Here is a 16816-nt window from a genome sequence, read left to right as displayed (position 1 = left end):
ACATCCGTCCTTCCTCAATTTGAATTTATGCCCTCTGAGGTGATTATTCTGAGAAAGATGAAGAATCCCATTGGCATTGAGCATGCTCAAACCATTCAAGGCCTTATACACCTCTATCAGATCACCTCGCCGGTGCCTAGTCTCCAGACTCTGTAATTTGCAAAACTTAAGCCTTTCTTCGTAAGAGCAACCCTTTGTTCCATTTACTAATCTTGTTGCCCTTCTCTGTACCCGTTCCAGCAGCTCTACATCCTTCTTGAAATGAGGCCTCCAGACCTGTATACAGTACTCAAGGTGTGGCCTAACCATTGCCTTATACAAGGGAATAATCACCTCCTTATCCCTGCTAGAAAAATTCCTGTATATCATTGACAAGACACCATGAGCTACTCTTGCAGCTCATCTGCACTGCTCAGAGAACTTCATATCTCCCTGCACAATTACCCCCGGGTCCTTTTCATTCTCCACCACTGTCAGTGTGGTACCGCAGAGTTGATACGTTGCTCTGGGGTTACTGTTTCCCATATGCAGTACTTTACATTTGTCAATGTTAAACTTCATTTGCCACCTCTCAGCCCATCTGTTCAACCTTTCCAGATCCTGTTGCAGCAGCATAGCGTCAGTAGTGTCCTTGACGACCCTGCCAACCTTTGTATCATCTGCAAACTTGGACATTAAACTTGATATCCCATCATCAATATCATTCATAAACACCGAAAACAACAACGGACCCAACACTGAACCTTGAGGAACTCCACTAATAACATTAGTCCACGTTGAGCAGTGTCCATTGATTACCACTCTCTGTCTTCTGCCACTCAACCATCCCCTTATCCATAGCAGCAATTTGCCTCCAATGCCACACTGCTCCAATTTGTGCAGCAGTCTTCCATGTGCAACAGTATCAAAAGCCTTTCTAAGATCCAAATATATAATATCAAAGTTATTCCCTGCATCCAGTTCTTTTGTGACTACATCATAGTATCCAATCAAATTGGTCAGGCAAGACCTGCCCTTAACAAAACCATGCTGCGTCTGAGCTATAACTGAATTCTTGTCTAGATGATCCTGCAGTGCTTCTTTAACCAGTGCCTCCATTAATTTACCTGGAACAGAAGTTAAACTAACAGGTCTATAATTACTTGTGTCAGCCTTTGATCCTCCTTTGTGAATTGGGGTTACATTTGCACATCTCCAGTCTATGGGTACCTCCCCTGAGTCCAAAGAAGCTCTCATAATTATGGCTAGGGGTTTGCATACTTCCTTTGCTGCCTCCTTTAATATAACTGGATAGATCCCATCCACCCCAGGTGCCTTTTTTATGTTTATCCTCAACAATCTCTCCTCCACTTTCCTCTCAGTTATTACAAAATCATCCAGCTCACTGCCAATGTTTACTTTACCTACATCATTCTCCTTCCTGAATAACTCCTCATGCGTGAATGTAGATGCAAAATACTCGTTTAGATTGTTAGCCACCTGAGCAGGATCCTCAACTGTTGAACCATCAATATCCAGTTGACCAATCTGATTCATCCCTTTCCTTCTCGAGTTCAAGTATGTAAAGAACTCTTTTCTGTTTTTCTTTGCATCCTTTGCCAAGGATTTTTCGTAGTCTGCCTTTGCCTGCCTAATCTCCTTTGTGACTTGGTTACAGACCAACTTATATCTATCATAGGCTTCCATGTCACCCATTAATTTATATGTATCCCATGCATTTTTCTTCTCTGCCACATGTCTCATTAGTTCATCTGACAACCATTTAGGCCTAAACCTTGAACAATATTTCTTAGTTGGTATGTAAAGCCTGGTAGCCTCCAAGATTAGTTCCTTGAATGCTTCCCATTTTGAGTTTGCTGTTGGTAACATCATCAGTTGGTCCCACTGTATAGAATTTAAATACTGTCTCAGACCATCATAGTCGCCTTTACGAAAACAAAAACCCTTCCCTTTACCTCTGATGGTAGTTACCTCCTTGAGTAAATCCCACTTCAACACACTGTGATCACTGCCACCTAGTGGTTCATTTATCTGCAGGTTCTTAATGCATGAAGAGTCACTACTGATAATCAGATCAAGAGTATTGCTCCCTCTTGTTGCCTCACGAACATGCTGGTGTAGAAAACAATCATCCAATAAATCCACAAAAGCCTTGCTAGTGTGCGAGTGACCAACCCACAAATTCCAGTCAATATCTGGGAAATTAAAATCCCCCATTATAAGACTCTCTGATTTACTGGCCCACTCTATTTCCCTGTACAATATCTTATTATACTCATCAGAGTCATTAGGCCTATAGCACACTCCTACTCTCAATTTTGATTTCCCTATGCTTATGTCACACCAAACTGATTCGGCACTGCCCTGTCCATCGATGTCGACTGGCTTCACTTCCTTGGACTTTATGTGTTTCTTAATTAATAGCATAACCCCTCCTCCCCTCCTGTCCTGTCTATCCTTTCTATACACATTGTATTCCCCAAATTCCAGTTCCGCATTACTTATATCTGTGTGACACCACGTTCTGATATCCCAACAATATCTGCCTTTGATGTTTTGAGCAATACCTCAAATTCATCAAATTTATTTACCAAACTCCTAGCATTGGTGTACACGCAGGTATACATGCACCTGTTTCTATTCTTAGCTACCCTAACACAACCCATGTGTTTACTTGTACCGCAATGACTTCCAGCAGTCTCTGAAATATCCTGCATCTTGTTTTTCAGACTTCTGCTCATTTCAATAGAAGCAGTGCAAGAATCACTTCCACCTCTGCCAGTGGCTACTGTTAATCTATTAGTCCTTGTATCCCCCCCAACTAGCAGTTTTCCGACCCACCTAACACTGCCTCGACAGCATCAGCAAAAATTCTTGCACCCTTTCTATTTAAGTGTATCCCATCCCTGTAGAAGCAATCTCTCCTGTTAACAAGTACAGTCCAGCCAGTGGCCAGTGTTTCCTAACATGTGGTCTGCGTAGCATATGAAAGTGGTCCATGGGACTTTACAATAAAACATAGTTTGTTTTTTTTTGAGGGGTGGAGGTTGGCTATAGTCCCATTAACAGTGATGGGAGATACAGGTATGCATGTAAAAACCTAATGTATATTACATGAGTTAAGTATGAGTTAAATGTTCATACTTAACACATGTGTGTTAAGTTACATAATATGTATTTATATTTTGTGATCTGTGGTCTATATCTGAAAAAAGATTTGGAAATACTGATTTTACAAATGGTGTTGCTTGCAGGTGTTGTTCTTAGAGGGGCACTTTTCACTCAAGTGGCACTGTTTTGATTTCTTGGTTTCCAGAAGTTTTTTCAATCAAGTTAAATTTTTTTATTTCTAAAATTGTATGTCCAGTTAAAAGTATCAAAATATTTAAGTATTAAAATGTACTGAAATTTTTAAAAATTATTTTGGAAACACTGAACGGCTGGTAAATGTCCTGCTTTCATAAATAAAATTCCAAATTTAAGGAGTGTCATAAATTATCTTTTCTGGGATACAGATAAATTATGAGCCATTACTTGCCAAAATCTTGTAGCATTAGTGCTGGAGCTTTACCAATAAAAAACATTTTTGAAATGTTTTTTGGAGAATGTGTATATAGTGCATGGGTGCTGGCAGGATATTTTGCAAGGTGGTGCAAAAACAAAAAAAAAACCCAAACTACTGTATTACATTAGGATCACCTGGTAAATTATTATATATACCCATGTGTACTGTGTTTGTAAATTGCGTGTGTTCTCTAGTCGATTTTCCTGTTTTGCTGGACAAAAATCCTGTTTCTGGGGGAAAAAATCTTGCTATCTATGCCTGAGACCCGACTAACTCAGCCACAGAGTGAAAAAAAAACCCATAAAAGTTCATGTCATCAATGGGATTCGAACCCGGGCCTTTTCCATTCAGTGTGGGGAGGACAGTGATGATACTACTATGTTACCTATGCAGACTGAAGGTGGTGCATGTGGGAATAAATGTTTTGCTCACGAAATTTTCGAATACATGAGATATCTTAATTAAGCCAAGTTTGACTGTTTTACGTGTACAGCCAAGCCAATGTTTCGTGATCGGTTGGAGAAAGTACTGTGCAAACTATGAGTGCATTTGGGCAAAGTTAAAAAGAAAAAGGCATGGAATTTCGCCATTGGCAATGAAGATTTTATGAATGCAACTATATCAAACTATATTCACAGAGAACCCAAGAAGATTGCAATTTTTATTTAAAGATAATGACGAAAATTAACGGGGACTAATTCTGTTTTGCAAGAGTTATTTGTTCTCGTTTTGATAAATTATTTGAATTAATATTCTCGTTTTTTTTTTTTTTTGTAGAATTTGTATTGTTTTAATATTTCAATAAATTAATGAGAATATAAAAATTGTTTATTATTTCAACATCCAAAGGTGGTGTTGAAATAATAAACCTTTCACCATGCTACTGGCACCCATGATATAGTGTATATAAAAATTATATCTGTCATCATCTCTGCCTTTATCTATTGAATAATATTTGAATTTTTCAACTAATTCAGATTTTTTAGAAATCCTCTTGTATTATTATTTGTTGTAAGAATTTTCCAGCACATAGTCCATTCTCTTTTATTGTCCTTTTCCTGTTTCTAATGAAGAGTATAAATGGAAATTCCCATGAAGTCCCAGATTCCCTTTTAAAGATTTTGTTGTATTCAAGTGATTATAGAATTTTTTTTTATTACTAAAGAGAGTTATATATATCCTCTAATACAGTGATAAGTAAAGTCTATGTCTCTGTAAATGGATGTATCGCAAGCAAGTTTGCATGTATATGGGACTGAAAAGCTGGGATAATTCATGAAGGATACTTTATATCTTCATGTGAGATCAGCTAGCTGCAGTGTCAAGTGGAAAAATTTTATAATGTACAATACATGCATTGTATGTTATTTATAATGTACAATATGTGCATTGCAATACATGCATTGCATAGTACATGCATTACATGTTATGATGTTCCTTCTGTGATGAGAATTAAAGAGAGGCCTTTCCAAATTAAAGATGAGTGGTAATGCTACTTTAATGTCATGGAGAATAAACTAAGAAATTCTGTATATAGAACATAATTATAGCACAATTACAAATTCTGACTCCTCCTACATACCAAATGGTCCTTGAGGTTGTCACAGACATTCTCTCAGATATGCCAGACAAGCTGTACTTGCTACCTGGGAGTCTAAAACGCTGATGGAACTGATATTCAGGTGACACTCAAGTCAAGTGGACCCAATTTCGGCGAAGTCTGGACGGTCTGTGACAGCCAAATCCTCTGCTTGCACCTTCACGATGGTGGGACTGTTAGTAATCCTGGGTATAACCTCCATGCACAAGTACATGGTGGGTGACCACCCAGGTGTGAACCAATGTAAACAGGGGTCGAGGTGTGGCACCCACATCACATGAAGGAACGCCGCTCCTCTATGTTACCAGGCAGTACTAGGTGGTAGATGACTCACATCAACCAGTGAAATACCACCACTTTGCTTATTGGAGGCTTGAAGTGGTGGAACCCATGTTTAGTCTCTAGAGCTAAGTTCCAGTCATCAACCCTTCCCTATCTCTTCCATCATGCAGTATGATTGATGACTTTTGAGGTTATGATGAATGTCGTGACGAGATCCAATTTCTTACATTTTGAGGGTACAGCTCTAAAACAGTGTTCGCAGGCCGACCGCTAGTTGGTACACTGGACCGAACCTATTGGTAACTCTCCAGGAGGCTTCCAGATCAGCTAGTGTATAATCTTGCTACCTCTACTCTGCCAGATAGTGACTGGAGGGAGTCTGAGTAGTGTGTATGTGGGGAGCATTGTCGAGGCTACATTATGTCAAGGATCTGGGTATATTCTTACCACGTGTACGCCCATATCCAAAAATTTCATTACTTCATACAGCATGTCCCACCGACTTTTTCTTACTATTGAATACACCATGAATTGTCAAACTAATAGAGCAAGCTTATCTGTGAAAAGATCTAAACCTCCCAAGCACTTCCTAATTCATTTCACAAATATACGTGGTCTCAATTCTAATCTCAACGATGTCCATTTCCACTTGCAGTCTGCCAAACCCCATGTACTTTTTCTGACAGAATCTCAGTTATCGGTTGATTCAACTACTGCTCATCTCAGATTATTCGTTGTATGATTCCTTTCGCCTCAAAGGTGGTACTTGTGCATACGTCCGTTCTAATATTCCCTGTCAGAGACTTGGAAATTTGGAATCTCCTCTCTTTGATCTTCTTTGGCTTAAAATCGCTCTACCTCATTGTGTCAAATTCATCTGTTGTCTCTACCTTTCTCCTAACTCCACTAATCACTTGGAGCTCTTTGACTTCCTCTCTTTGCAACTTGACTTTCTCCAGTCCAACTTTCCTAACAGTGAGGTAATTTTCCTTGGTGGTTTTAATGTTCGCAACTCCAGCTGGCTTCCGTTTTCTAGTCACACCGACCCAGCAGGTCGAGATGCTGAAGCTTTTTCAATTACTAATGATCTAGCACAGATTGTTCATTTACCTACAAGAATACCGGACAGTCCTAATCATACAGCCAATATGCTTGATCTTTTTCTCACAAACAACCCCTCTAAGTACACGGTCGAAGTGAGAGGTCCTTTAGGCACTTCAGATCACAAACTGGTGATTGTCTCTTCTCCAATGGAACCAGGGAGGCCCCTCCATAGCCAGGTGGGAAGGAGCAGCAGTGAGTAGCAACACTCCTTGATTAGACCGGGGGTCGAGCCCATCACCACCAAATACGGAGGATGCGGAAAGGTCAGGGAATGACCACCGCATATCCCGGAGCAATATGGCCTTAGTTGCTAATGCTCCAAATAACAGACGGACAGACAGACCAATGGAACCTTTATCTCATGGCTATTCCAAACCTCGTGTTGTTTGGCATTACAAGAATGCAAAATGGGATGACCTGCGAGACTTCTTTTCTTCTTTTCCTTGGTCGGATTACTGTTTCAAAACTTCTGATGTCAACGTTTGCTCAGATCATGTCAGTGAAATTATTCTTGCAGGAATGGAATCCTTTATCCCACACTCCACTTTAAAATCTCGTCCTTTATCTAAATCTTGGTTTTCCAATAAATGTGCTAAGGCTGTTCAAGAGAAGAATGTTGCATACCGTAATTGGCTTGTTTCTAATTCTTCAGTTTCATTTTCTGCCTACACCAAAGCTCGCAACAATTGTAAAGCAGTTATTAATCAGTCCAAACTATGGTTTGAACAGGCTAAGAGTAGAAAACTTTCTTCTTGCCCTAAGGGTAACCGAGCAGTCTGGTCTCTTGCCAAAGCTATTGGCCGCAACTTTTGCCCATCTCTGCTCCCACCTCTGTCCAAACCAGATGGTTCTGTTGTTGTCACTTCAGCCAAGGATAAAGCTGACCTGCTAACATCCCATTTTTCTTCCAGCTCATGTATTAATGATCTTGGTAAAACACCTCCCACCATTCCCAACATGCTCCATTCAATGCCTCCTGTGGTCTTCCATCAAAAGGATATCAGAAGGATTTTGATGAATCTTGATGCTAAGAAAGCTCCAGGTCCTGATGGTATTTCTCCACTTGTTCTCAAAACCTGTGCTCCTGAACTTACTCCTATTCTTTGCCGCCTTTTTTCACTTTCTTATTCCAAAGGTGTTTTTCCTTCTGCTTGGAAATTTGCTCATATCCAGCCAGTTCCTAAAAAAGGGTGACAAATCCCTCCCATCCAATTATCGTCCCATTGCAATTACTTCTACTCTTTCTAAAGTAATGGAGAAATCAATTAACCGCCAACTCTTAAACTACCTAGAAATCTTCCGTCTGATCAACGATCGCCAGTATGGATTCTGTCAGTGTCGATCCACTGGTGATATTCTGGCTTATGTTACCCATTTATGGACTAATTCAATGGAAAGGTTTGGTGAAACACAAGTAGTTGCTCTTGACATCTCAAAGGCTTTTGATCGTGTTTGGCATAAAGGTCTTGTAAACAAGCTTCCATCTTATGGTTTGCCAACTGTTTTTAGTAATTGGTTATCCAGTTTTCTCTCTGATCGCTTACTGAGGGTGATCGTAGATGGCTCTCTGTCTTCTAACTTCTCCACTAATGCCGGTGTCCCCCAAGGTTCAGTTCTTTCCCCCACTCTTTTCCTCTTGTATATTAATGACCTTCTTCCATTGACTGGAAATCCTATCCATAGTTTTGCCGATGATAGCACATTACATTCCACTTTCCATTTTGAGAAACCTTGGCCTGCTCAATCAGCTTCAACTTCTTGAAAATCTGCTACGAATTCCTTAAATGCCAATCTTCAGGTAATTCTCCAGTGGGGCAAAGACAACTTAGTTGATTTTAACCCTTTTAAAAGTCAGTCTTGTCTTATATCTCGCAAAAAGGATTCTTCTGCTCCTATGCTTATCTTTAGTGACACTCCGATTTCTAGGCAAAATGATATATCTCTTTTGGGGATTACCCTGACTTCTAATCTCTCTTGGCACAAGCACATTACAAATATTGCTTCCTCTGCATCTAAAAAACTTGGTTTTCTCTTTTGCTCTCGGCGTTACTTTTCTACCAAACAGCTGCTCACTCTGTATAAATCGCAAATCCGCCCTGCCATGGAATATTGTTCCCACATTTGGGGTGGTGCCCCCAAAACCTCCCTCAGACTTCTTGATTCCATTCAGAAGAGGGCTGTTAGGTTAATTAATGATTCATCTCTAACAGAGTCTCTCCACTCTCTTTCTCATAGATGTACTGTTTCTGCTGCATGCCTCTTCTATAGATACTTCCATGGGCACTGTTCTTCTGAATTGGCTTCTATAATTCCCGCTCTCTCTCTCTTTCATAACAATCCGAATACGTGCCGCCACCAGCCAACATCCATTTACTGTCCAACTTCAAACCCACAGAACCAACTTTTCATCTTCCTCATTTATTCATTCAACTGCTGTTTTCTGGAACAATCTTCCTTCATACATATTTCCTGAAAATTACAATCTACAGAAGTTCAAGTTCAATGTCAACAAATATCTTCTTTCGTCTTTTCAACCTCCAACCCAAGCATGGTACTAAGTACTGTAGCTTCTAATACCGCTTGTGTTTGGGGTTCACATAAAAAAAAAAAAAAAAATTCTATTATGGTTTGTTTGATATTAATTTAGGTATACTAGGTAATCCCCACCCCCAATAATTTTGTTTTGTTTTTTTCCAAGAAGTGTATAGAATTTATTATTCATTGATTAAACTGCTAACTGTTCCATTTCTTATATAGGTTTATCGATCCCAACATACAGAAGGAATAACTGGCCGAAGCCAAAGGATTCACCTGCAACTTTGGGATACTGCTGGACAAGAGAGGCAAATATATTTCTTTTCATTTATTGAATATTAAACTAAAACGAATTCAGCATTTACCTTATGTTTGTTTTTCAGATATACAACTTTTATATATAATTTTTAGGATATATAACTGTTAATTAATGAAAAAGACATTAGGATTATAGTATTTACAACTAGAATGTCTTCATTATTATGTTTTATCCTTCAAAGAAAGTAATGACTGTACACTATCCTTCTTTATTTTTAATTGGAATTATTGGAAAATAGTTAATTATTTAATTATACTTATAATTGTGATAGTAATTACTAATAAGAAAATTAAAAGCATATCTGTAAGAAATATTGTTTTATTTGGAGAGAAACTATGTTTCTGTTCTATATAGTTATATATTTTTATATCTTTAGCTAAAATACATAACTATTTATGGTTTGTTTGATATTACTGGAAGAAGTTATAATGATATATGGTGCTGGATATTGAAACATGAAGCTTTTACTTTATTGTAGTAAGTTATGAACAGGATATGCAGAAAGCCCCATAACTTTTTAGAATAAAATAATTCATTTAGGATTCTTGATTTAAACAAATATGGATTAACTACCAAGTAAAAAATGTACACAATACACCGTTTAAATGCATTAAAAATGATATTTGACTAAGCAGACATGTTTAATGATCAAGTGGATCTCTGTAATACTTATTCTCAGCATGCAGAATGAAGCATTATACAAAATGTCTTGCTGCATGTGGCTATATGGTATGACTGACTGCTTTTCCATTGTGATTAGTTTGTTGTTTATTTTTAGGAAAAAGTTCCTTCTGCCATAATAATATTGTCCTTGGTAGTGGTCCCTTTTGAAATCTGGTTTGGAAGTCATTCTGGATACTTTCATGCAGTCATAATGACATAATAATTCATTCTTCACTTGTGAATTCTAAGGTCATTTGTATTATTCACCATGTTCAGCAGTTTAAGATTATTAACAGTACTCATTAGCACTGTTTCCTACTCTGCAACAAATATTGTGTGTGTCAGTAATGTGTGTTATTGGAATATCTGGATACCATGTAATTAATGCAAAATATAATTAATAACTCATTATAATGAAAATTATTTATTAATATTCAGCTAGTAAATTGAAGTCTGGCCTAATTCTTAAAACTCATTTAAGTTGGATGTTCCAGGTAGGTAGCCGCAGCTGCTTCCGCAGGAAACTAGCTATTATCTGACTTTACTTCCTTAACTCGTGAGGGAAGGGAAGTGATTGAACAATTCTCCTTTAATTTTAACTGTTTATATTAATTGGCTGTAAAGTTTTTTATTATTATTTTTTTTATTATTTATTTGTATTTCAGGCAAACTACTAAAAATATTAAGAGGAGATACTTAATACAGATATACAGTATATGGAAGAAAATATCATTACAAAAAAATAATAATTTTTTGTATACAGAGAATGTTTTTAAGACCATTAATAATTTTTTCTTATTATTTATTTTATGAAAAAGGAATCATTACATTAATGTGCAATGTCAGAACTTTGATTAAGCAGGCAGAAAAGATAATTTAGTGGTTTTTAGTGGATAATTTAGTGGGATTACCACTTATTGGGAGAGGTCTGTGTTTGAGTCCTATGAAATAGACTGAAAAATTGGAGCTGTAGTTAGTTGATCTTGGGGAAGAGCATAGGGTTGTTAAATTATCAATGGAGTTTGGGATATATTCTGTTTATATTGAATCAGCTGGAAAACCAGGAAGATTTTGGGTATTTATCACTTGAAATAGTATATGAATTAAATTCTGTATATAGTAGAAGTATTTAGCTCTTAATTTAATTTTCATATTCTTCATTTTGCATTATCTTACTAATTTTAGGTTTCGAAGTTTGACAACAGCCTTCTATCGTGATGCTATGGGATTTCTGCTTCTTTTTGATCTCACAAATGAGCGCTCATTTTTAAGTATCAGAAGCTGGTTAGATCAGTTAAAGATTCATGCATACTGTGAAAGTCCTGATATAGTCCTATGTGGAAACAAGGCTGATTTAGAGGACAAAAGAGTAGTATCCGAAGAAAGAGTAAGACAAGAGGCAGAAAAATATGGGTAAGTTTTCTTTAAAAAAATTTGTTTTACTTGTACTTTCTTGATGTATAAACAAAATATTCATTCAACCCACAAAGCATGCATTCAACTAATTTGTTATTCATGTCAGCTACTAAGTTAATTGTGCTTTTTCTGGAAACAGTGGCTGTTATCAGCTAATTGTAAGCTTAAAAAGTGTGAGCTGTCATAATATTGTTGGTATTTGCAAATAAATTTTATAATTAGCATTTTAGTAACTATGCTAGAGTCTCAGTTATCCAGATGTGCCTGGGACAACTAAATTCTCAGTTAATACAGAAAATAAAATTTCCTGCTTATGATATACCCTATCCTACTAAAAGTCATGGGACATTCCTCTGATTGCAGGAATTGTTGTTGTTGTTTGACCTATAAAGGTGATGTATACACTTCCTCCAGTGGGGGAAAAAATTATACCTCCCTGCAATATCAGACAGTTACCGATGGTTCCAAAACTGAGAGTATGGTAGGTGCTACGGCAATTTTTCCTTTATGTACAAGTTCAACCACACTACCGCTTGCGTGCAGCATCTTCACAGCTGAATTATATGCCATTAAGTTAGCGCTTAGTAAGATTATTGAGCTTTCCATCTCACCTGCCAAAATTTACACCAACTCCCTCATTGCTGTCTCCACCATAAAGAAGAAGTTCTCATATTGTCATCCTATCTTGAAACAGATTCATTCCAAGCTATTCGCTTGCAGTGTGTCCAATCAGTTTTTGCTGATCCCTGGCCATTCAGCCATTCCGGGAAATGAAAGTGCCAACTTTACCGCTAAACATCCTCAACCCGCTCTCTCACAACATCCTCAGGTTCCTTACTCTGACTATAAGTCTGTCATACACATACGCAAAGCGTGCTATGATAAATGGTCACAGACCTGGAAAAGTGACACCAACAATAAACTTTACCAGATAAAAGAAGATCCAGTGCTGTGGCTGTCTGACTTCCGACGAAACAGACGAGAGGAAGTAGTACTGGCAAGACTCAGAATTGGACACATTCATCATACTCATCTCTTTCTATTATTGGGAGAAAATCCACCACAGTGTTCATCCTGTCAGATGCAACTTACGGTCCTTCATTTTTTGGTTGATTGTCCTTTACATCCAACCTCTGTTCAACCACTTTTCAGTCACTCTCCATGTTGAATATATCACCTGATTTATTTCATTTCTTAGGAAATTAAGCAAATATTGAAGAAATTTTATTATATCTAAAACATATTGGCTTGTATAGAAGCATATAATTTAACCTCTCTAACAATATGCTTTTCGTGAATTAACGATGAACAAACACAATTTGGCCTTAGTAGCCCTTGTGTTGTTACACTGAATAACAAAGACAAGTGCACAACATCAATTGGACTGGTGCAAGGCACACCAAACCTACACTGCAGATCAGTGGAAATGAGTCCTGTGATATGAGTTACATTGTATGCTCTTACAGACTGATGAATAGGTTTTGATATGCTTGGAGAATGCTTACTACAAAGTATAGTAGGCATTCTTCAAGCATCTTCCATATCAAAACATGGGTGTATCTAAATTGTGCAGTTTAGAGTTGCTACCTTTTCAAAAATCTCTGGCCCCGTCTGGCATTGAGAACTGACTTCTGACTGGCTGAATGGGTGTTGCATGCAGGTCAGAGGTGTTGACTGGCTGGGGTCAGTGTTCAACCACTGCTTTTTTTACCATCCTTGCCACTATCATTTGTGACCCACGTAGCAAATCCACATGGGTCACAAATAATAGAAGAATGACAGAAGAAGGATTTGTTTCTAGCTGTTTAGCTATGTTGGTTTTTTTGGTTACTCTGTTACTTCTCAGAGAGGAAAACATTATGGAGGCCAACTGCTTGCTGAATGGGGGGGGGGTAAAGATGAGTTTCTTCCTTTTGATATTGGCACCTGGGCTACATTAGATAGCTGAGGATTCTTTGAGTTTGCTGCTCATACTGTGGGAATTCATATGAAGTATCCCAAGAACTGTTAGAGGTGGAACCTATAGCCTTCAGTAATGCTGTGAAAAGCGCAGTGTCATCTATTTTCAAATATTTATTTTAAACACAATTTATTTATACGTGTTTATATTAAAATTCTAAATTATAGATCCTCTTAGACATTCTAAATTGTAAACTCACTTGAGCAATTATAATGATATCATATTGCCAAGATGCAAACATGATATTGCTAAGGAGAATGTCTTTGTGTGTGCATGATGTATGGAGTTTGAGGAAATCAGGCGACAACTTAGCGTTGTTTTGGGCCTATATAAGATCTTGAAGGACAGGGCGAAATCGGGCAACAACTCAGTGTTGTTATGGGCCTATATGAGAGCTTGAAGGATAGGGTGCATCCCCTCGAAGAATTTTATATTGAGAGGCCCATCAAGCTCTCAGCTGCCCACATCAATGCCAGAGCTTGCACTTGAACATCACGCAACACAGTAGCAAATCCAAAGCAGAATGTGCTGGTCCCATAGGAAATAGTAGTTGTCTGTAACTCTGTTGTCAGGGAAATGGGGAACATATTGTGCAAAAAGGATAGGTGGAACAGGACCAGGGTACGTCTGCAGGGGCAAAGATATATAATCTTTTAAGGACACAAAAGGTTATATTGTTGTACACGTTAGCACTAATGATATTAAGAGTAGGAGACCGGTGGAATTACTTAACAAGTATAGGTCACTGTTGAAAAAAAGGCATGAATTAGGGGTTGAATTTGAAAGTGTCTGCAATTCTGCCCAGACAGGATAGGAGGAAGTATATGATGAGAGCCTCGTCGATTAATTCAGCCATGGAGAGATCGTGCAAGGCTCGAGGGGTAGAATTTTTCTCAGCCTGGTCTGTGCTTGTTAACAGGAGAGACTGCTTCTACAGGGATGGGATACACTTAAATAGAAAGGGTGCAAGAATATTTGCTGATGCTATCGAGGCAGAGTTAGGTGGGTCAGAAAACTGCTAGCTTGGGGGGATACACGGACTAATAGATTAACAGCTGCTGACAGAGGTGAAAATGATTCTTGCACTGCTTTTATTGGAATGAGCAGCAGCCTGAAAGACAAGATGCAGGGAATTTCAGAGACTGCTGGGAGTAATTGCGGTACAAGTAAACACACAGGCTGTGTTAGGGTAGCTAAGAATAGGAAAACATGCATGTATACTTGCTTGTACACCAATGCTAGGAGTTTGGTAAATAAATTTGATGAATTTGAGATGTTGGTCAAAACATCAAAGGCAGATATTGTTGGGATATCAGAGACGTGGTGCCACACAGATATAAGGAATGTAGAAATGGAATTTGGGGAGTACAATGTGTACAGGACGGATAGACAGGATAGTAAGGGAGTAAGTATGCTATTAATAAAGAAACACAAAATCCAAGGAAGTATAGCCAGTCAACATGACTGGACAGTGCAGTGTTGAGTCAGTTTGATGTGACATAAGCACTGGGGAATCAAAATTGAGAGTAGGACTGTATTATAGACCTATTTACTCTGATGAATATAATAAACAACTGTACAGGGAAAAGAGAGGGCCAGTAAATCAGAGAGAGTCTTATAATGTGGAATTTTAATTTCCCAGATATTGACTGGAATTTCTGGATTGGTCACTCACACACTAGCAAGGCTTTTATGGATTTATTGGATGATTGTTTTCTACAGCAGCATGTTCGGGAGGCAACTAGAGGGAGTAATACTCTTGATCTGATTTTCAGTAGTGATTCTTCATGCATTAAGAATCTGCAGATAAAGGAACCAGTAGGTGGTAGTGATCATAGTGTACTGAAGTGGGAAAGTCCTGTCTGACCAATTTGATTGGATACTATGATGTGGTCATAAAGGAACTGGATGCAAAGAATATTTTTAATATTATATATTTGGATCTTAGAAAGGCTTTTGATACTGATGCACATGGAAGACTGGTGCTATGGATAAAGGGATGGTTGAGTGGGAGAAGACAGAGAGTGATAATCACTTCGTGGACTAATGTTATTAGTGGAGTGCCCCAGGGTTCAGTGTTGAGTCCATTGTTGTTTTCTGTATAATAAATTAAATTAAGCTACGCTATTATATTGTGTTTTCTGTATTTATTAATGACATCAATGATCGTATATCAGGCTTAATATCCAAGTTTTCAGACGATACATAGGTCGGCAGGATTGTTAATGACACTAATGACAGTACACTGCTGCAACAGGATCTAGAAAAGTTGAGCAGATGGGCTGAGAGGTGGCAAATGAAGTTTAACATTGACAAATGTAAAGTACTGCATATGGGAAGCAGTAACCCCAGAGTAATGTACCAACTGTGTGCTACTACACTAATAGTGGTAGAGAGTGAAAAGGACCTGGGGTAATTGTGCAGGCAGATATGAAGTTAAGAGTAGCTCATGGTGTCTTGTCAATGATATACAGGAATTTTTCTAGCAGGGATAAGGAGGTGATTATCCTCTTGTATAAGGCAATGGTAAGGCCACACCTTGAGTACTGTATACAGGTCTGGAGGCCTCATTTTAAGAAGGATGTAGAGCTGCTGGAATGAGTACAGAGAAGAGCAACAAGATTAGTGAATTGAATAAATGTTTGCTCTTATGAAGAAAGGCTTAAGTTTGGCCAATACAGTGTCTGGAGACTAGGCACCTGCGAGGTGATATGAATGAGATGTATAAAGCCTTGAATGGTTTGAGCGTGCTCAATGCTGATGGGATTCTTCCTCATGCTCAGAATAATAGCCTGAGAGGGCATAAATTCAAATTGAGGAAAGACAGTTGTAGGATAGATTGTGTGGAAGTTTGCCTTTAGCCAGCGGGTGGTTGATTCCTGGAACAAACTTCCATCTGTTGTTATAGAAGTTGATAGCTTATATAGATTCAAAACAGTACTAGACAACATCTGGAGTAAGATGTGTGAAATGAGAAGGTTTTTTTTTTTTTTTTTTGGCTGATGCTATATAAGCTTGCTGTCTCGCATCATGTGTCCTTACTAATGCTAATGCTAATTATCCCTGTAATAAAGCTTCTCTTGCTACACAATGCAGCATTTTTCAGCATTATTTCTATTTATATTCTGGTGTGATTATATAGAACTAGAAGATTTACAAGAATAATTATTTTCAATTGCCAGAGACAGCACTCACTGCAATAAAGGGTTTAGTATCAAACAACGTTAACTACAAAATCATTTTGTAGTTAACGTTTTTGTAATTAACGAATAAAAAGTAATTTAACATTTTCTTGGATTACTGGGAATGTTTCTTTTTTATTATTTTTTTTTTTTACAGCTCAGACTATCTTATAAAGTACTAGAGAGATAC

General features: G+C 38.0%; 1 protein-coding gene across 1 annotated transcript in view; it reads left to right on the top strand.

The window, feature by feature from the left end:
* The window catches only part of LOC150076048 (ras-related protein Rab-27A-like), a 90950-nt gene that overhangs the window by 64867 nt on the left and 9267 nt on the right, over positions 1–16816 (top strand). Inside the window, exons 3-4 of the mRNA XM_090387395.1 lie at positions 9309–9394; positions 11254–11481. Coding sequence (XP_090243521.1) covers positions 9309–9394; positions 11254–11481 — 314 coding nt within the window. The remainder of the gene's footprint in view (positions 1–9308; positions 9395–11253; positions 11482–16816) is intronic.

This window comes from Mastigoproctus giganteus, chromosome 13, assembly GCF_048544385.1.
Source record: "Mastigoproctus giganteus isolate SK-2022 chromosome 13, ASM4854438v1, whole genome shotgun sequence".
In the NCBI taxonomy this organism is placed as follows: domain Eukaryota; kingdom Metazoa; phylum Arthropoda; class Arachnida; order Uropygi; family Thelyphonidae; genus Mastigoproctus; species Mastigoproctus giganteus.
This window is presented reverse-complemented; position numbering and strand designations above follow the sequence as displayed.